At 37.7% G+C, this 21,565-nt stretch overlaps 1 protein-coding gene across 3 annotated transcripts; it reads left to right on the top strand.

Moving 5' to 3' along the window:
* Positions 1-1,207: 1,207 nt before the first annotated feature.
* On the top strand, positions 1,208-21,496 carry a2ml2 (alpha-2-macroglobulin-like 2). 3 transcript variants are annotated; one of them, XM_056474016.1, is made up of 34 exons: positions 1,210-1,362; positions 1,540-1,720; positions 1,836-1,992; positions 3,091-3,143; positions 3,275-3,295; positions 6,526-6,691; positions 6,777-6,861; positions 6,935-7,034; positions 7,145-7,262; positions 7,343-7,452; positions 7,521-7,691; positions 7,778-8,011; positions 8,106-8,321; positions 8,396-8,545; positions 9,078-9,194; positions 9,306-9,381; positions 9,917-10,028; positions 11,801-12,026; positions 12,097-12,223; positions 12,301-12,416; positions 12,498-12,549; positions 12,632-12,715; positions 12,818-12,994; positions 13,095-13,170; positions 13,323-13,479; positions 17,584-17,658; positions 19,366-19,546; positions 19,630-19,823; positions 19,895-20,107; positions 20,213-20,334; positions 20,498-20,582; positions 20,729-20,812; positions 21,064-21,169; positions 21,290-21,496. In XM_056474016.1, exons 1-34 carry the CDS (start codon positions 1,277-1,279, stop codon positions 21,325-21,327), a joined length of 4,266 nt encoding a protein of 1,421 aa, XP_056329991.1. In that variant the 5' UTR covers positions 1,210-1,276; the 3' UTR covers positions 21,328-21,496. The 3 variants fall into 3 exon arrangements, with proteins under 3 accessions (XP_056329993.1, XP_056329991.1, XP_056329992.1); XM_056474017.1 differs by having other exon boundaries at positions 1,211-1,362; positions 19,384-19,546; XM_056474018.1 differs by lacking the exons at positions 20,213-20,334; positions 20,729-20,812; positions 21,064-21,169; positions 21,290-21,496 and having other exon boundaries at positions 1,208-1,362; positions 20,498-20,578.
* Positions 21,497-21,565: the final 69 nt, after the last annotated feature.

Below are 21,565 nucleotides of genomic sequence, written 5' to 3' on the forward strand. Positions count from 1 at the left end.
GACAGTCCTCAGTGCAGCAGTGTCTATACCTGTGCAGCTGTTGGTGCCCCTAGAGTTGTGCTGATGTAAAGACTAAAGAGACTTGATAGTCATTGCAGCAATACAACGAAATTAACTTGTCAGCTCTCAGAGAGAACAGCAGCACTAAGAAATGTATAGAAATAGACAAAACAATAAACAAAGATAACTGCACTGAATTATAATAAATAATACATACAGTGAATTAATTGTGCAGTGCTTGTGTATGTAACTAATGTGCAAACAGAATTAAGTATTGCACAAGTTAATAAAATAATTGAGTTTGTGTAATTAGTATCAACATTGAAAAGAGGGGCAAACGGGTTGATTTATTATGAGAAGTCATAGAACATGTCCTATCATAGTTCAAAACACAATGGATAGCAGTAAAGCAAAAAACAAATCAGGCAGATTTTGTGCAGTCGTGGCGAAGTTAAACATTAATTAGCCTCACTAATTTACTTGAACAACCAGATGTTTTCCAGATTCATAGACAGAAGGTACCTTAAGGTGTTGCACAGGATTCATCTTGTACTTTTTTTCCCTCTTCTCAGCTCCAGACTGCTGTTGTCTTTTCCCGGGCATAGAGTTGCAACTTGCATCATTTATAATCATAAGCTGTTAGAAGTCGCAGACACAAGTGGGCCGGGGCACGCGCGCCACATGTTTTATTTTTATTTTTATTTTTTTTTGCGTTCGCCATAAAATGCACTTATTAAATGTATTTATCAATATATGTTATTTGCACCCAGTTTATGTTAATATTACAAAAATAAATAATAATAATTTATTTTTGAGCAACTGAGATGGTGCCCCCCTCCAGAGTTTGTGCCCTACGTAACCTGCGTACTCTGCGTATAGGGAGCGAAGGTACTGTTTGCAAGTTTAAACAAACATTTATGGTAACTCTTTCATTCTTTGGTGGGTTTTGACCCTTGATTTCAGTATATTCTGTTAATACTGGAAAGTGGTCAGCTGTCCTTTTTTTCTTTGTGTACTTTGCTCAGATGATAAGTATATAGTTTACATATAAGTATTGAATAAAAATATAATGGTAACAATAAATATTATATATAGTCATTGTAGTGCAATGTCAGCATAAATAAAGTTTTAACTGTACTTAGGGTCTCTTGGTTTGGTAAAAGTCATAGTTTAGTAATGAATCATTAATCAGATGATCAATATTGTACTGTTTTGAAGGACCTAGCATTAGAGTCTCTTTATCAGAGATAGTTTAGCTCATTTCATCACCGAGATCATGGCTCTGATTGTTAGCTGTTGTTTAAAAGGTTTTTTCCTGGTCTTTATCCTCTTCATCTGTGTCAATGGAAATACAACAAGACCGTAAGTACCTTTCTGTGCAACATGATTAAGTTCTGTTTTGACTCTTGCTCTTTTCTGATATAGAAATGATTGAGACAGCTACAATTTACTTTGATAGTTTACAGTGAAATACATTTCATCATATGCTAAAATGTAAAAACTTGTCTGAAATTGAACATTTTATTATCTTTTTAACAGAATCTTCATGGTGACTTTTCCTGCCGTGATTGAGTCAGGATCTGATGCGAAATTGTGTGCAAGTCTTCTGAAGCCCAATGAAAGCCTCGTCATGAACATTTATCTGGTTCATGGTAACCAGAGCACATTACTGCTGCAGGAGAAAGCTGAGCAAGAGTTTCACCGCTGCTTTAACTTTCAGGTCTGCTTATTATTATGAAAATGTTCAAATATGTGTTGTCATAATGCATCTATTTTATTTGAAACAATTGTTATTGTTGCTGAGGTTGTAAATACAGTACATTATTTCTCACAAGGCTCCTCTAGCAAAAGCAGAATCAGTGCAGAAAATGACGGTTGAACTTCAGGGAGAGTCCTTCAAGATGACTGAGGAGAGAAAAGTCATGTTCAAATCTTACCATCCTCTGACCGTTATCCAGACAGATAAACCTTTCTATATTCCTGGACAGACTGGTAAGTTGCAAATATTAGAAGATTATTGTGGAAAATTATGGAAATAACATGCGCATGTTTATTATGTGTTAGTCTTGCATGGGAACTTGACAACCAACAAAGTGACACTGACAGCTACTGGTTTGGCATGCACATTAACATTATTTTTAGTTAGTTTTGCTTTTAGATTAATAAGAACCAGGAGAGTTGTGTTCACTTGTCATACAGACAACAGTGTGAAGTTTCATAAACTAATTTCGAGAGGAGCACGTGATATGATTGAGCACGTCTGGCCGCTCATCTGTAATCAGTAATAATCCAATCAGAGTGATCCTAGTTTACTATAAATGGATCATTTTCTCCCTACTGCTCTATCTTCGTTTGGAAGAATCCCCCTTCCACCCCATCTCCTCCTTTTCCTCCCTTTTCTAAAAGGGGGGCTCTCGAGACATACCTGATCTTGGATCTCCTGATATGCTTATCGACTGGGCGGGAGCCCTGGGCTCAAATATCTCCGAGCTCAGGGTTCTCTCCCGGGACAGCATGCCAAACCTGCTTTAAACGCCAAGCATATCTAAGTGGGAACTCTTGAAACTAATTTTGAGAGGATCTCAAAATCCCCCAGTTTCCTCCCACCATCCAAAAACATGCAACTTAAGTTTATTGACTAATCCAAATCAACAACATAGACATGCTTCTACCAAGTACTTATCTCTTTAAAAGAGCAATTACTATCTGCTCTTCAGCCACCATGACAGGGGAGTTCTCAAGATCTACCTGAGCTCAAACTCCCCTCTCGCCTTGCAACGGGAGGGAGCCCCGGGCTCGAGGATCTTAATATGAGCTCAGGGCTCTCTCCCTGGACAACATGCCAAACAAGCTTTATCTTCAATCATCAGCTAAGTGTGAACTCTTGAATAAATGAATAAAACAGACATCCAGATAGACTGTAATAACAGGAGGTCATTAAATAAACAAACCCAGTACAAAATCACAGTAAAGATTGAACATTTGAAAATGTTAACCCAGAGTTTAAATTACTTTGGTGATTAATATAATCACTGTCTGGAAAAAAAAAACATGTATTGTTATTCTCATTTCACATTATTGTTTTCACAGTAAACTTCAGGGTTGTTACAATGGATAAAAGCTTTAGACCTCTTGATCAGCAGGTGTGTTTTATCTAATATCTGTATATATCTCTCTTATTTTTATTTTATTCATTTTAAATACATAAATGTATTGTTGGGTGTTATTTTTTTTTAAATGCACAATTTTTATTTGCTAATTTTGTCTTTTACAGTATAGTGCAGTTGTGCTTGAGGTAAGAACACAAAAGATAGATTTCCTATGCCTGAAAATAACCCATTAACAACACACGATAACTCTACAAAATCACTAATTCTGCTTCAAAGTTGTATTTAAGTATGTATCTCATCTTAAAAAGGCCATATGAGATTTTACAAAAAATTTTCTTCATTTAGGGGTGAAAAGAAATTTGAAATGTCTGAGTAATTTGTTGCATTAACTTATTGCAGTATCACCATGAACTAATGGTAGTTTAAAGGTGTTTACCGGATTTGTAAAGCTATTCGTGAACACCTTTAACAGATGCCAAACAATCTTGGTTTCACTTAATGTACATAAGGGAATTTTAAGTGCAAGCACTAAATATGGTTGTGTTTTGAGCAGTAATTCCCAAAATGGGGGTCGGGACCCACTGGGGACAATGACAGGGGGTCACTTGGTGATTTCCAAAAGTCAAATAAATTTTATTGAATTATTAGAATTAGCATATTTTATCCATAACCCACCGAAGATAAAAATAAAAGTAAATAGTTACATAGAACAACAACAAGATGCAATTGAAAAGCCATCAGCCTTTCAATAATTTTTTTTCATAGGATTAGTGTGTTTACATTAGATTAACAACACAGTAATAGCTTCAGATGCAGCAGGTTGATTTTATAGCACCAGGAAAAACTTTCTGACACCTTTATGGCAATCAAATACATTATAAATAAATACAGTACAGGCTACAACTGAAAATTAAGGACTATCTCTGAGTGGCGATCTCCAAAATTAAACCAACAATAAACTTGTGCTGAAAGCATAGAGCCTACAAGTCTCATTTTTTGAGATTAATAATAGATTAAATGGCAACACTTTATTTTGATGGTCCATTTGAGGATTGGTAGACTGTCTGCTTAACATCTGTTGATACTGCTATAAGAGGGAGACTATAAAAAACTTTGCAAGTACATGTCAACTTACACTAACCCTAACCCCAACCTAACAGTCTACCTATAATCTAATGAGAATTAGTTGGGATATAGATGCAATGTAACTTAAATTCAACAAACGGACTATCAAAATAAAGTGTGACAAATTAAACAAATTAATAAATGACTATAAAAACCATATGGTTGTTGCGCTTTTTTGTGTTGTCAATATGTTTGTGTTTATATAGGCCTATTGTGTGCGCAATGTTTGTATATTTACACCCACCTCTGAGGAATGTGGGGGTCATGAGTCAGTGGCATTGTTATTTTAGGGGTAGAGGGCTGAAAAATTTGGGAACTTCTGTGTTAAGGACATTTAAGGTCAGGGACATTAATTCAATTCAATTCATCTTTAGATGTATAGCACTTTTATATTGTAGATTGTGCCAAAGCAGCTTCACATAGAAGATTATAGTAAATTGAAACAGTGTCAGTTCAGTTTTAGTGTTTAGGTTCAGTTTAGTTTAGTTTAATTTACTTCAGTGTGGTTTAATATTCACTGCTGAGAGTTCAAACACTGAAGAGCAAATCCATTGATGCGCAGCTCCACAGGTCCCGAACCATGCAAACCAGTGGAGACAGCGGTGAGGAAAAAACCAATTGGCGAAAGTGAAGAATTAAAAAACCTTGCGAGAAACCAGGCTCAGTTGGGCACGACCATTTCTCCTATGGCCAATTGTTTTGTGCAGAGCTGCAGTCTAGGCGCTGGATGAAAATTCGCAGATGACCCCTAAAACTGCGTGCATGAATATCGGCGAATATCAAACCTAAAACCAACTTTTATCCAGCTAATTTAGCTGTCTTTCAAAGATTTTAGTACTAACAAGATGTTAACGTCACAAGGCCTAATACAGTATACTATACGACTTCATCACAGGGCCTACTGTATTTATTCTGCAGTTTCTCTGCCCATCGAAGAAGCCCATGACTCCTGCTGTGAGACATGTTTGACGGTTGTTATCCTGTGTCCTCTGTTCCTTTTGCTGTACCAATGCAGCAGCTGCTTCACGTAAACGCTGGCTAACAGTTTTTGCCATTTTACTTCTGTTATATACATTGAATTTGACCCGCCCACTGATTAGCATAGGCTTTGCATAGAGGTTGAATTAGAAAATGAAAATGAAAACTGAAATAAAAGTGTCAATAAAAGTAAAGCTTAAATTTACATTTTAATTAGAATTGTGTCACCATTATAGCGTGAACATTAATAACATGCTTTGTAAAAAATTGTGTTTGCATTTTATTTTTCAGTTTGGCTTTTCATTATAGTATTGGCAGTCTTAATGTGGAAATGCAGTGAAAATGAAATGTTAAATCGGCAAGTTCATTTTAATTATCAATTGTTAATTATTGAAATGTTTATTTGATTTATTTAAAATTGGCAGGATTGTCGGTGCCAGTGGTGTAGTGGTTAGTGCGTCGACACATGCACTCCGGTGCTCACGGCGACCCGAGTTCGATTCCTGCCTCGTGGTCCTAAGCCGGTCCTTCCCCTCTCTCTGCTCCCCACACTTTCCTGTCAACACTCTCTACTGTCCTGTCCATTGAAGGTGAAAACCCTGAAAAAATTATAAAAAAAATAAAATAAAATTGGCAGGATTTACCTTCCATATCAGTTAAACAGATAAGTTATCAGGTTGAGAGTTGATATAAAGTTGTGTATCATTAGCATAATAGTATAAGCTAACTCCATGTTTAGCTTTCATTATTAGGGACAAAAGAAGAGACATTTGTTGTAATGGTGTCATGGTGTCAAGTATTGTACAGTTCAACACATAATTGGGTCTTCATCCCAACTTAAATACCTCTGAGTGTGAATTGTGGTCTAATATCTTTTGCAGAATCGTAATAGGCATTTTCTAACCAATAAGCTTTTTATGCTCTCATCCTCCAGAGCAGGGGTCACCAAACTTGTTCCTGGAGGGCCGGTGTCCTGCAGATTTTAGCTCCAACCCTAATCAAACACACCTGAACAAGCTCATCAAGGTCTTACTAGGTATTCCTTAAACAATCAAGCAGGTGTGTTGAGGCAAGTTGTAGCTAAACCCTGCAGGGACACCGGCCCTCCAGGACCGTGATTGGTGACCCCTGCTCCAGAGGCTATTAGGAAAGTAGAAATAGATCGTGTTGTTTTATAAAATTTTTTTTTTTTTTAAATCAAGGAAAGTGCATAAAATTGTGCTAGTGCTCTGCAGAGACCTGTTCATTTGATGTGAAACTTCATGTCATTCACTCTTTTCACAATAATTAAACATCTGTGCTCATTAAACAGGACAGTCAAGGTAACAGGATTGGTCAATGGACAAATGTTTCCTCAACAAGGTGGATTTTGCTGTGTTCTTATGAATTAAACCCAGATGCCCATAAAGGAACGTACAAACTGAAAGCTTTTATTGGGGAAAGGATGGTCTCACATGATTTTGATGTAAATAAATATGGTACGGCTTAAAAACTATTTGCAATAAAATTTTGGTTTATTTTTATGCAAATAGAAACTCTAGATTTCTGTCATCTGACTTGCAGTTTTGCCTAAGTTTGGAGTTTCTGTGATTTCACCAAATCCTGTGAGCATAGATGATGAGTTCATGGTCATTGAGGTTTGCGGAAAGTGAGTAGCATTTTAAAAACAAAAAAATGTGTTGATTTTAACCATGTCTAATTTCCTTGAACATTTTTAATAGATACACTTACAGACAGCCTGTACTTGGTAAATCATCTGTGAAAGTGTGCCGTAAAACTCCTGATAGACACAGTCCACTGTGTGTAACTGAAAGCACTGAGGTTTGTCGGTTTCACTGTTAGTACCAAACCTGCTTTTTATTAAAAAGATGAAGTTTTGTTTTTACAATACTTTTACAATAGTTTGTTTCTTGCTCTTCCATTTCTACTAGCTTAATAAAGCAGGCTGTGCCAACCATACCTTAGCTTTGTCTGTCTTTTTTGACCAAACACATCATCAACTGCTAAATGATTTTCATATTGAAGCTACAATAACAGAAGAAGAAACTGGTGAGCTATTGTTTTTTGGACTGAAATGAGTTTTACAACCTGAAACACAAGTTTCACACTCATCTATATGTATTCCACAGATATCACCATGACACGATCTAACACAATATATCTCACGTATGAAATTGGCAAAGTCACATTTATTGACCTGCCCAAAACATATGAATATGGATCAGTCATAGAGGGAAAAGTAAGTCAATATTTTGTCAGATTAACAAAACAATCACTGTTCATTCATTCTTTTTTTATTATTATTAGGTCAAACTGGCAAGATTCAGGGGAACAGCAGTTCCAGGCGAACACATTTATATATTAGAAAATTACAGCTGGCCACCTAAAGTGCTCCTGAATCTTACTACAGACAGCAATGGACTGGCAAACTTCTCTCTTAATACATTAAGTCTTGATAAAAGTGATATTTATCTGATGGTATTTTTTAACTTTACATTAACTTTTTTACAGTTTTTTTTAAATGGTTCATTGGATTAAGTCATTTCTGGTTCTTGGTTTTCCAGGCAAGTGTGTATCCAGGCTATCGCTCTCATTTTCAAAATTCACCCTACTTCAATACAGATGAAAAAACTGTGCAGCTTCCCAGACCTGCCACTCCATACAACCCAAGCTTAAGTGAGCTGATTATAGAAAATATTAAGCAGCCAATAAAGTGTGGCACTGAGATTACAGTGACTGTCAAGTATTATTTTGTTAGGGAGACCGTTGAAAAATTCAATACTGACATTGTCTATATGGTGAGTGCATGTGCTCATTGCTACAGTGTTGACTTAAGTTAACATTAATTGACTGCACTGGTCAGTTTATAACAGTGTCGTCTGTCTGTTTCAGGTCTTGTCCAGAGGAGTGATCGTTCATCATGGATATGAGAAGGTTGAAGTGAAGTCTTCTTCTAATGGAGTAGCAAGTGGCACAATGTCCTTCAAACTGTCTGTTGGTGCAGATGTGGCTCCTGAAGTGCAGATTCTGACATACTGTGTCCTTCCAAGTGAAAACATTGCTATTCTGAGTGAAAACTTTCATGTTGAAAAGTGTTTTAAAAATAAGGTAAAACACATTTGCACGTTTAAACTAGTTTCACACAAGTACCAAAATGCCACATCCTGCTGTTGTCGTCACAGGTTTCTCTGCAGTTTTCTCCTGCTAGAGCAGTTCCTGGTGAGAAAAACACTCTTCTGCTCTCAGCTCAGCCTGGTTCACTGTGTGGCCTCAGTGCTGTAGATCAGAGCGTCCTGATCCTGGAGTCAGGAAAACGTCTGGATGCTGACAAGGTGTAGATGCATTAAGATTCAGAACTGTTTAACTGCATGCTTCAAATGAAGAACTAATTATCTTAAGTCTTCTTTGATCCATCAATTTCTAAGATGACAAGTGTTAAACTATTATTATTAGTTTATTAATTATATGACACCCAGACAGGGGTGGCACGGTGGCTCAGAGAATAGCAGTCACCTCCTAGCAAGAATTCTTGCCAATCTGAGTCCCAGCTTTGCATGTTCTCTCTGTGTTGTCGTAGGTTTCCTTTAGCTACTCTAGTTTCCCCCACAGTCCAAAGACATTGTAGGTAAATTGGATAAACTAAAATTGGCTGTATTGGCTCACAAGTTAGTGTACTCTCAGTGGTAAGTTGCGGCTGGAAAGGCATCTGTCACATAAAACATATGCCGGAGTAATTGGCGATTCATTCTGTGACACTTGATAAATCAGGGACTAAGCTAAAGGAAATTAACTGAGAGTGAGTGAGTGACACGCAGACCTGAAAAGCAGATCTTCAGACTGATTGTTAGTTTAATCCCATCACAGATCTTCAACCTGCTGCCTGTAAAGTATGGATCAGGGTATCTTTCCAGTCTTCTAGATGAGAAGGAGTGTTTTTATATGATGGCTGTCCCAATAGAAAACATCTTTAAATCCTCAAAGGTGAGAATTCAAGTAGATCATTATTGCACATTTAATAAAAACGGCGTTACACAAAATGAAGCAAATGTGATTAATCATCATTTCATTTGAATCATTATTGTTGACTGACAGAGAATAGGATTGAAGATGGCAACAAATTTGGCTGTGAGATCTGGAACTTCGACTTGTGAAATGTACAAGAACTTAAGTATGTTTGCTATTCTACCAGTTGATTAATAAATATTGAGTAAATTCATTATGTAGGATCCATAAATCGATAGAAACCATGTATGGTATTAAATTACACTGCCATTGTACATTTCATCAATAACCTAAATAATCATTTTCCTCCTTCTAAATATATTTGAAAATTGTAAATAAGAAAAAATATATATTGGCTTTTATATTATTACAGTGTAAAAGTATTAAAATAATATCTTCAAAATGTTACTTATGAAGATCTTTCTCTCGCTACTGATGTTACTGTAGACGTGGAACAAAAACCCATGACTGAAGCAGTTTGAATGTTAATTTAAAGTAAACTAAACCTGATTAATTCAAATGTATTTGTCTTATACAAGACTTTAAATCCATGTAGCGTTAATGATGTTCATATAGTAATGGTTAAAGTTTATTTTAGTAAATTTGAAATTAAAAAAACTAAAAGAGATTGAATCAGTATTCTTTCTTATCCCCAAAATGACTGCATGTGGTGTTGCAAATACTTTGTTCTCTTTGTTTAGTGTTTTGGGATTTTGGCATTGCTGAAAATTCAAATACTCCTTGGACTTTATTTGAAGAAAAGGTTCGATCTGTCTTCCCAGAAACTTGGCTTTGGCAACTTATTGAAATAAGGTTGGTGAAGCATCTTCAAAATTCAGATGTCAAAATTGCAAAGTTGCAAATATGATACCCTGAGCCACAAAACAAGTCATAAGGGGCCAGTTTTAGGAATAAATAGATTTTTCTTTACTGTAGGGTTTTATTACTATGAGACCGTGTTTGGCAAAGTGATAACTGTTTGAAATATGTAATCTGAGAGTTAAAACTGAAATATTGAGTATGTTACATTTAAATCATCCAAATTAAGTTCTTAGTAATGCATATTACTAATCAAATCAAACTTTTAATGCATTTACAGTAGGATATTTACTGAATGTTTTTATAGATGATCTTTAACTAATATTTTAATAATTTGTGTAATAAAAAGGAAAATGGCAAATTCCAACCTATACTATGTATTTTGGGTATACCTACAGTATGCAACTTAAGACCCTATTTTTGGGTCCAGGGTCGCATACAGTTGGAACCCAGAAGTTTACATACAATCTAAAAAAGGGAACATAACCATTTTTTGAAAAATGTCTGATGGTAAATCATGCTAAACGTTAACTATTTACGTTTATAGACGTTATAATCCTAACAGACCACCTTAATGATTTAGATTTGCTAAATGCCAGAATAATGAGATTTTTTTTTTTTTTGAGAATTTTTTTTAAATTCTAGACAAGTTTACATACATTTCCTTGGTATTTTTGCTTTTAAACTGTATAACTTTGGTCACATGTTTTGGGTATCCTTCCACAAGCCTCTCACAATAGTTTGAGGGAATTTTGGCCCATTCCTCCCGACAGAATTGGTGTAACTGAGTCAGATTTGTTGGCTGTCTTGCTCGCACAAGCTTTTTCAACTCTGCACACAAATCTTCTATAGGATTGAGATCGGGGCTTTCTGATGGCCACTACAAAACATTCACTCTGTTGTCCTTAAGGCACATTTGAACTAATTTGGCTGTAAGCTTAGGGTCATGGTCTGTTTGGAAGACCCATTTGTGGCCAAGTTTTAATTTCGTGGCTGATGTCGTCAGATGTTGCTTTAGTATTTCTACATAATGTTCTTTCTTCATGATGCCATCTATGCTGTGAAGTGGACCAGTCCAACATGATGCTGCTGTCCCCATACTTCACAGTTAGGATGGTGTTCCTAGGCTTGTAAGCTTTCCCCTTTGTCCTCCAAATGCAACACTGGTCATTATGGCCAAACAGTTCAATCTTAGTTCCATCAGACCACAGGACATGTCTCCAAAAATTATTTTTCTCAGTGTAATTTAGCAAATTGTAATTGTCTTTTTTTTTTGTTCATTCTGGCTTGTTGATTTTCCCATGTTGTCACACAAGGAAGCAGTGTGTTTGAGGTTTTCCTTACATTATTCTACAGTTGTGCCTCCAATTAACTCAAATGTTGTCAATTAGCCAATCAGAAACTTCCAAAACCTTGACAGCATCATCTGAGCCTTTTCAGAGACATAATAATCTTATTGTAAACTTGACTTTCAAGAAAAGTTATAACAATTTCTCAAAAAATATTTCTCATTATTCTGCTATTAAGCATAACAGAAACAAATTTGATAATCTTAACCTACCTAAAAGAGAAAAAGTTTAGTCACATTAACATCTGACTTTTTAAAAAATGGTTATGTGCTTTTTTATACAGTGTATGCAATCTTCTGGTTTCAACTGTATATAAATAGTTATGTTGTACATTTTTCATGTCCCACACTCATATTATTTAATAAGACAACCTGAACTTTGACAGCACAAAAATATGTTTTACAATATTTGCTCCAGTGACTCTGGATCAGCTGAGGTTCCTGTCACAGTTCCTGACACCATCACCTCTTGGGAGACGGAGGCCTTCTGTCTGTCCTCCACAGGTCTGGGTTTGGCTCCTCCTGCTCAGCTGACAGTTTTCCAGCCCTTCTTCCTGGAGCTCTCTCTGCCTTACTCCATCATCCGTGGAGAGATCTTTGAGCTCAAGGCCACTGTCTTCAACTATCTGTCCAAGTGCATCATGGTGAGATTTCAGACTCAGCCTGATCCAATCAGATCAAATATTCCACTAATCACATGTGCTTGATTGACAGGTTAAAGTGAGTCCAGCTCCTTCCTCAGACTACACTCTCAAAGCCTCCTCCGATGATCAGTATTCATCCTGTCTCTGTGCTAATGGAAGAAAAACCTTTAAATGGATCTTCACTCCTTCTGTTCTTGGTGACTTGTCCAGTCTGAATCATTGTTTCTCAGTGTTTCCGTCTGCTGTATCTTCACGTACATGTCTTGTGTTGCAGGAGTGGTGAATATTACAGTCAGTGCAGAGGCGTCCCAGACTGTGTGTGATAATGAGATTGTGAGTGTGCCAGAGAGAGGACGCATTGACATCGTCACACGAAGTCTGCTTGTGCAGGTACACATCAAATGGCTTTCTGCAATCATATACATTATCCTTATACTGTATGTGTTACTATTTTTACTGCTTATGCTGCAGGCTGAAGGAATCGAAAAGACAGAGACCAACAGCTGGTTACTGTGTCCAAAGGGTTTGACTTTAGACAGTATTTATTATCATCGCAGTTTTAACTGTTGATCACTAACGTGTGACTCTGCCTTTCTGATTCACAGGAGACAGTCTCTCAGAGGAAGTAGATCTGACTCTTCCTAAAGACGTGATAAAGGGATCAGCCAAATCCTCTGTTTCAGTCATTGGTAATATTTATTTACATGTAAAATCAAAATGAAATGGGAAAAGTTTACATTTGGAGTTCTAAAATAGATCATATTGCTAATCAAACTTTTTTTGGTTTGTAGGAGACATTGTGGGTCGCGCACTGCAAAAACTTCACAGAACATTATGGATGATTTACAGATCTGGTAACCAAAACATGGCTGTTCTTTCTCCCAGTATTTACATTCTGCAGTATCTGGAGAACACAAAGCAGCTCACATCAGCCATCCGAAAGAAAGCCAGCAGCTTCCTTAAGAGCGGTGAGACACATTTCAAAAAATAGCAAGACTGTTTAGTTGTTTGAATTTAGATAAAACTGGTCAACTTAAAAAACTGTTTAACGATTATCAAACTGAACAGGATACCAGAGACAAATGAATTACAGGCATAGAAATGGCGCACACAGCACATTTGGCAATGGAAAGGGGAATGCATGGTAAATACTGTTTTCATAATTTTGCTAAAACATATGCATTAATATGATTTACAATTATAACCCCAAGTGAGTGGTAAAAAAGAAATTAAAAAATGCTTATTTTGCAATTTATAATAGATGACTTATTAATATTAAATCCTTCACACCGCCAGGTTGACTGCTTTTGTCTTGAAGTCTTTTGGCAAAGCACAGAAATATATATATATTGATCCACAAATTGTACAGAGTGCAAAGAAGTGGTTAATACAAACACAGGATCCAGAAGGCTGTTTTATCCAGCATGGAAGACTGTTCAACAACAGATTGAAGGTTTGTCAACTTACTTCCACAATAAAATGTGTATTACTATAACTCTGGAGGTGACATGAACCATTCTGTTGATACCACCATATCAGCAGGCAGGAACAGTCAGAATTGAATATATTAAATGAATGGTGCCAGCATGAACTTCAAGACAACAGAGTTCACTGTGAACTTTAATTCATATAATGTGTTTCAATGATAAAATGGATTAGCTTTCCTGACTATGATCAACATCTTTACAGTTATTAAGAAATGTGATGCTCTAGAAGAAAACAAGATGCAATAAGAGCCCAGGGCGAAAATTTGTGAACAGATGTCTAAATTGTTCTAATTGGGTTGAAACACATATATTCCATTTAGTTCTGCCCATTGGAAGCAACAGAAGATATTTGGCATTTCGGTTTTTACATTTTAGCACTTTGCATAAAGCCCAACGTTAAATTACTGTCATTTACAGCCTTAAATGTGATTTACTACCATCTTAAGTGTGCCATCTTTCATCTTATATTTATGTTACGTTTATGCATTGTTCACTCATTAAGCAGTAATGCATTTTGTCTTTTTCAACTGCTTAAAGGGCGCAGATAGATTAAAAAAAGACACATACACAGACTCCAGAGTTTTCAAATGCCAAACACTTTCACCCTCTAGCTGTTATTGCACAGGATTTCCTTCTGGAGCATCAGTTAGCATTTACAGCTTTTCTTTCAGAAAGACCAGCTGCCACAAATGCATCAAATTAAGTTGACTGTGATAAGATGATACATTTGCAACAAGAGTGTTTGATTTCATCACTGTAAGATATTTCACACTCAGCTGTTAGTAGCATTATTTACTTTAACTACAACACGAGTTCATGTGTGAATAAGTTAAATACTTACTGATACACTGCTGTGTTTAAACCTAAAGGTCATGTACGTCCATCTAGTGTGTTTACATTGAAAAACAATGGAAAAGTATTCTGTCTGCATCGAAATGAACAAATTAAACATGAAGTTCAGGAATATTTAATGCATGAGTTAATGACAATGTGCCCCTCCAAGTAAAGTGATTAGATAAAGATATATTAACAGGTCATGAGTTCATCTTGGTTACATACATGTAACAGTTTTAAAGAAGATGTGCTGTCCAGATCTCGAAGCACTGTTTATTAACTGTAAGCCTTTTTACTCCCCGCGCGAGTTCTGCTCGTTTATCCTCGTCAGTGTTTACATTCCTCCGCTCGCGCACGCGAGTCTGGCGATACAGAAACTAGCTGATCAGATCACGGTGTTAGAGCAACAACACCCGGACTCTGCTTTAATCATTCTCGGGGATTTTAACAAAGCAAAACTGTCCCGTGAACTGCCAAAATATAGACAGCATGTTACATGTCCCACAAGAGACAGCAATATTCTGGATCACTGCTATACCACAATAAAGGATGCATACCGCTCCGTCCAACGAGCAGCTTTGGGACACTCTGACCATTGTTTGATTCATCTCATTCCAACCTACAGGCAGAAACTGAAAACAGCCAAACCTGTATTAAGATCTGTGAAAAGATGGACTAACGTAACAGAGCGGGATCTACAAGCCTGTTTCGACCTCACTGACTGGAGTGTTTTTGAAGCTGCTGCAAACGATCTGGATAAGCTCACAGAGACTGTAACATCTTATATCAGTTTCTGTGAAGACGTGTGCATTCCTACCAGGACTCAACTCACATACAACAATGACAAACCATGGTTCACTGTAAAACTCAGACAGCTATGTCAGGCCAAGGAGGTTGCTTACAGGAATGGGGATAGGGCCTTGTATAAGCAGGCCAAATACACACTGGAAAAGGAGATCAGAGTCGCAAAAAGGAACTATTCTGAGAAACTAAGGAGTCAGTTCTCTTTCAGCGACTCAGCATCCGTGTGGAAAAGTTTGAAAAACATCACAAACTACAAGACACCATCCCCCAGCACTGTAGACAATGAACAACTTGCAAACGACCTGAATGAGTTTTACTGCCGGTTTGAGAAAACCCCCCACACCCACTCTGAACTGCTCTTCACGCCACCATTAACACCTCCACCACCCCCCGCCTCCCTGCCCTACAGTTTAACGAAGACGAGGTGCACCAGGTCTTCCGAAAACAGAAGAGGAAAAAAGCACCAGGCCCAGATTTTATAACACCAGCCTGTTTAAAGTCCTGTGCTGACCAACTGGCCCCCATCTTCACCCTGATCTTCAACAGATCACTGGAGCTGTGTGAAGTGCCCTCCTGCCTCAAACGCTCTACCATCATCCCCATCCCAAAGAAACCCAAACTTACAGGACTAAATGACTACAGACCAGTGGCACTAACATCTGTGGTCATGAAGTCCTTTGAAAAACTGATGCTGGCCCACCTGAAGGACACCACTGGACTCTCTTCAGTTTGCCTACAGAGCAAACAGGTCTGTGGATGATGCAGTAAATATGGGACTGCATTATGCTCTGCAACACCTAGACAGAGCAGGGACCTATGTGAGGATCTTGTTTGTTGACTTCAGCTCGGCGTTTAACACTATCATCCCAAAACTTCTCCTGCCCAAATTAACTCAGCTCTCTGTGCCCACCTCTGTCTGTCAGTGGATCAACAGCTTCCTAACGGACAGGCAGCAGCTGGTGAAGCTGGGAAAATTCTCATCTAGCATCCGCACAATCAGCACTGGCGCCCCCCAGGGGTGTGTCCTCTCCCCACTGCTCTTCTCCCTGTACACGAATGACTGCACATCAAAAGACTCCTCTGTGAAGCTCCTGAAGTTTGCAGACGACACCACACTTATCGGCCTCATTCAGGACGGTGACGAGTCTGCTTACAGACAGGAGGTTAAGGAGTTGGCTGTCTGGTGTAGCCACAACAACCTGGAGCTCAACACGCTCAAAACAGTGGAGATGATAGTGGACTTCAGGAGAAACCCCCCTGCTCTCTCCCCACTAAGCATCATGGACAGCATTGTGGCAGCAGTGGAGTCATTCAGGTTCCTGGGCACCACCATCTCTCAGGACCTGAAGTGGGACACTCACATTGACTCCATTGTCAAAAAAGCTCAACAGAGGCTGTACTTTCTTCGTCAGCTGAGGAAGTTTAACCTCCCAAAGGAGCTGCTGAAACAGTTCTACACCTCCATCATTGAATCAGTCATCTGCACATCAATAACTGTCTGGTTTAGCTCAGCTACTAAATACGACCTCCAAAGACTACGTCGAATAGTTCGGACTGCTGAGCGAATCACTGGTACAACCCTTCCTACTCCCCAAGAACTGTACTTATCCAGAGCGAGCAGAAGGGCTGCCAAAATCACTCTGGACCCCTCACACCCAGCACACTGCCTCTTTGAACTTTTACCTTCTGGTCGACGCTACAGAGCACTGCGCACCAGAACAGCCCGACACAGAAACAGTTTCTTTCCTCAGGCAATCCATCTCATGAACACTTGATGATAATAATTGTGGAACCAACATCACTACTTGCCATACACTTTTATACACATATACACTTATTTAACAACACACTTTACATGCCAATTTGCACATAACAGCTGCACATATAACGTTGTATATAGTAATAAACACGTACATACACTTGTCCATCTGTATATTTGCACTCACTACTTCAATTTTTTTTAAATATATTTATTATCTGTTTTTTGTCCTGTCTCTGTAATGCTGTTGCACTGTAGAAACTCTGTCACGAAAACAAATTCCTAGTATGTGTGAACATACCTGGCAATAAAGCTCTTTCTGATTCTGATTCAGCTTAAATTAAAGTGTTAATTAACAAACTTGTACTAACAAGTTATTAACGTAGCTGTGGTTTACTGATGAACTCACGTGACCCATGTTGTAGTTCAAGTTAGTTCTTGATTAGTGCATGCCTTAACTCATTAGTTCATAATAAAGTAACATTTAGTTGACATATTAATACATCATTATCCATGTACTGTTATTGTACATTGTTACCAGCCTTGACAAGAATGCAAATGTTACAATTCTATCCTAATATTTAGAATTTTTTACATCAATTCCTTTTTCTAAATGGATATTCCTTTAACAGATTGTGGTGCTTTATTTACCGCTGTGTCTCCTCTATCGTAGGGTGGAGTGAATGATAAGGTGACCATGACGGCCTACATTACTGCATCACTGCTTGAACTGGAAACTCCAGTCACAGTAAGTTCATCTTCAGGAAACACAGTATAAACCAGGAATGTGATCAGCCGAGGACAAATAAGAAGGAAGGCGAGACGAGACAAAAGAGTTTATCACTTTCACTTTCCCTTTCCTTCAGCATAATCCCTGCTTTTTAGTAGGTTTTATTATTATAAAATATACTTAATAATAATTTAATAAAATGGTGTTATCATCTAAACAATTTCACAACAATTTCAGGTTTTACATTTCAGGTGGTAGGCTGTAGCACTGGATAAATGAATACATCAGGACAGATGACTTGCAGAGGATAATAACAAAAGTGCGTCCTGGCTTTATTATTAATGTAGATAGAGCGCACGTGGTCGTGACATGCAAATGTGAGCGCGGGAAAAAAAGGCACAGCCGCGCACACATTCAAAGCGATTTTATAATCTTGCATATTGTCAGCTGCTTCATCATACATGCACATTATAAGACTGCACAATATCATTATACCTGAATGACATCCAGAATGAAGCAGTTACAGTGCAGTAGGTGATTGTCTTCAGTTTTTGCTGTGCTGGTTGAAAGTCTCTTCACAGTCCAATAGTAATGATTAAAGTAAATGATCTAAATGTGTTTATTTATTTTTATATTTTGGGTAAGGCATAAAACTAAAACATGTTCATCCAATTAAATATTGTCGGGCAGACATCTCCCATAATTCCGATAAGTAGCCCAAACTGTCTGTCAACAAATGCATATTTGGACTCTGCGCATCTCTGTTCATGCATATCCGCCATTAGCATGTGCATGTGTGGACACCTGCATGCACACCGCACTTTCACGACACGAGCACACAAGACATATTCGCGGTAAAATCAGATGTTGAGTTAAAACTTTTTAAAATCCTGAACCAATATTGGAGTTTCTTTTGCACACTGGAGGAAGAACGACACTATGACTGAAGTATTTCTGTTAGACAGGTAATGTTCTGTTTTAAAACTGTTTTAGTCCCCCAAAGCTGATGTAGAGTGTGTTATGTTATGAATGGGTTATATGCACAGAAGTGTTGTTCAGCCACTGAAATCTTCCAGCGAAAGCTTGATGTGACTATTTTCAGTTTCATAAGGTTCTTTTACAGCATCAATAATGTGAATTTTTATTTAGTTTAACAACAAAACATCAGGAATTAGCGGTTTTCAGAATAGCCTGCTTTACTGAGCTGAAGTTGTTTTATATTTACATTGGTTCATTTTTGAACAATGACAGCCTCCCTATACTGTTTATCATGCTACTCTAAATATTCGCTCTGAAATAGCATGCAAGCATGGCTTAGTAATAAGTGTAATTCCTGCACGCAGCCGACCTAACACCAACTACATTTCTAACTGGTGAATGACATGAACTAGTGAGTTGTCTGTTGTCATGTCAGTGCGCGTGGCTCTGAAACACAATCCCTCCCCTGCCGTCCAAAGATAATATGCTAACTGGTTAGCATTTTGGCAGATCACCTACTGCACCTTTAATGCTCCTTTATGTGCACAATGATGAACAATGAAGGTGCAAACCATCGATTAGGTCTTCTGCTTTGATAACGATAAACCTCACTGAGACCCCCCCCCCTCCTCCACAAAAAACTTAGGATTTACACAAATAACAGAGATCGCCCCATTAAGCTCGGAAAATATGGAAATCTGTAAGAATCACTTCCATGATAAACTCATGGACAAATGACACTCGCAGCATCTGTTTGTGTTTCAGGATCCTGTCATCACTAAAGGTTTGTCATGCTTGAGCTCCGTCATTGAGGACGTCAAAAACACTTACACCACTGCTCTGCTGGCCTACACTTTCAGTCTGGCTAGAGACACCAACACTCGACAGCAGCTTTTCAACAAACTGGAGGATCTTGCTATTTCAGAGGGTAAGAGATTGCTTTCTGATGACTTTCTGCACTGCACTGTTGCTTTTGTCCTGCTGGTTGAGTTTGTCTTTTGTGTCCTAAAGGTCCTCTTGTCCACTGGTCTCAGTCTGCATCTGCTGATGACTCTGATTCTCTGGATGTGGAGATTAGCTCATATGTGCTGTTAGCTGTTCTCACTGCAGATTCACTCACCACAGCTGATCTGGGCTTTGCTAACAGGATTGTCAGCTGGCTTGTGAAGCAGCAGAATGCCTATGGAGGATTCTCCTCCACACAGGTTCCTCAAATCAAACGCATTATTGCTGAATGGCTAAAATTGACAGATGACTGAACTCATTTCTTTCCCAGGACACAGTGGTGGCTCTTCAGGCTCTGTCTTTGTACGCCACCAAAGTGTTCAGCTCTGACGGCTCCAGCACAGTGACTGTACAGTCAGCAGGAGACTCTCACAGCTTTGATGTCAATCAGGACAACAAGTTACTGTACCAGGAGAAGCAGCTGGCCAATGTGCCAGGAAAATACAGCATTGAAGTCAAGGGCTCAGCCTGTGTGTCTGTGCAGGTCAGCAGTTTCAGCTTCATCTGCTCACCTTCTCTCTTGGCATTTTGGGGCTATATTCTGCTTTGAGATTTTCTTATGAATGTGTTTGTCTGTTTTGACTCTCAGATAGCTCAGTTTTACAACATTCCCACTCCCACTGAAGCTAAAACATTGAGCATTGATGTTAAGATTGCGGGAGACTGCAAGAAAACCTTTGGAAATAAACTTTTGTTAAAATTCACTGTGAAGTACGAACATATTTGCATTTTATTGGCTTTAATAATTACTTTAGAAAAATACCATAATAAATATTTGAGTAATAGAAATTCTTAATTAGTTTTTTAGTAACTGTTGTCTATTTTTAATACTATTTGTACTATTATGTTCGGGGTTTTCTTTTCTTTTTTTCAGTTATGATGGTCCTCATGAAACAACCAACATGGTGATTGTGGATATTAAACTCTTATCTGGATTCACAGCTGATGATACAACAATGGTACTGTATGTTTGAGTGTTAAGTAGGGATGTGTAACCTGTATATGGTGATAGTGGTTTTAAATAATGATATTAACTATGATATAATAGGTGCAGTGGAATTAAGTATGCTGTATTAAGAGATTGACCTGCTCTTTTTCTTCACAGCTTGGCAGTTCTTCAGGATTGTATGTACCACCTGTGGAGCAGGTCGATTATAAAGATGATCATGTCATTGTGCATCTGAAGGAGGTGAGAGAACATTAAAATGGCAAACTAATTTAACAATTTTAATTATCTTCTACTCCAGGGGGCCTGAGTTAATTTTTTTCAATGTTCTCATTCATGACAATTATTATTATTTCTAAACCGAATATATGTTTTTCTATTTATGTCAGTCCTCAATTTAAACGGGGATTTGAAGCCAAAAAGGTTGAGATTCACTTCTTTATAAACATTTTATTCATAATGTGCATGACTAATAAAGTTGTGTTTATCTGCAGGTCCATAAACATTTTCCTGCGAATTACCAGATACAAATGAAACAGGTTCTACGTGTGATAAATCTCAAGCCAGCTGTGATTAAAGTGTATGATTACTACCAAACAAGTAAGATTTTATTTTCCTGCATTGAATATTTAAATTTGTGATGCTGATTTGAGTTTATTGCAGATTTATTTAATATATAAGTATGCTGTATGAATGATAAAATCCTCTTTTTTTCATCAGGTGATCAGGCAGAAACTGAATACTACTTCCACTGTTAATGAAGCTGCACAAGTAAAGCTTGAATACAAATGTATATTTGTTTATTCTTTATCCTGGGCAAAATTATTCCCAATTCATTAGTACGAATGTGAACAGACCCTCAAAACCTGTGAGACTCTGATTAGTCAAACCACAAAAGATATGATTATTAAAAGATGACTGAATAAACAGGTTATGCTCTGTGTATTCATTATTACCTGTATCTTTGCATTTCAAAATCTTTTGATTTAGTCATCT

The sequence above is a fragment of the Danio aesculapii genome, chromosome 15 (assembly GCF_903798145.1).
Source record: "Danio aesculapii chromosome 15, fDanAes4.1, whole genome shotgun sequence".
NCBI classification, from domain to species: domain Eukaryota; kingdom Metazoa; phylum Chordata; class Actinopteri; order Cypriniformes; family Danionidae; genus Danio; species Danio aesculapii.

What these genes read in the sequence shown, in the direction of transcription:
- a2ml2 (XM_056474016.1), top strand. Translation starts at nt 1,277, where the DNA reads ATGGCTCTGATTGTTAGCTGTTGTTTAAAAGGTTTTTTCCTGGTCTTT. An exon ending in ACCGCTGCTTTAACTTTCAG is followed by an intron (nt 1,721 to 1,835) that starts GTCTGCTTATTA and finishes ATTTCTCACAAG; the next exon opens with GCTCCTCTAGCAAAAGCAGA. An exon ending in ATCTGTCCAAGTGCATCATG is followed by an intron (nt 12,027 to 12,096) that starts GTGAGATTTCAG and finishes CTTGATTGACAG; the next exon opens with GTTAAAGTGAGTCCAGCTCC.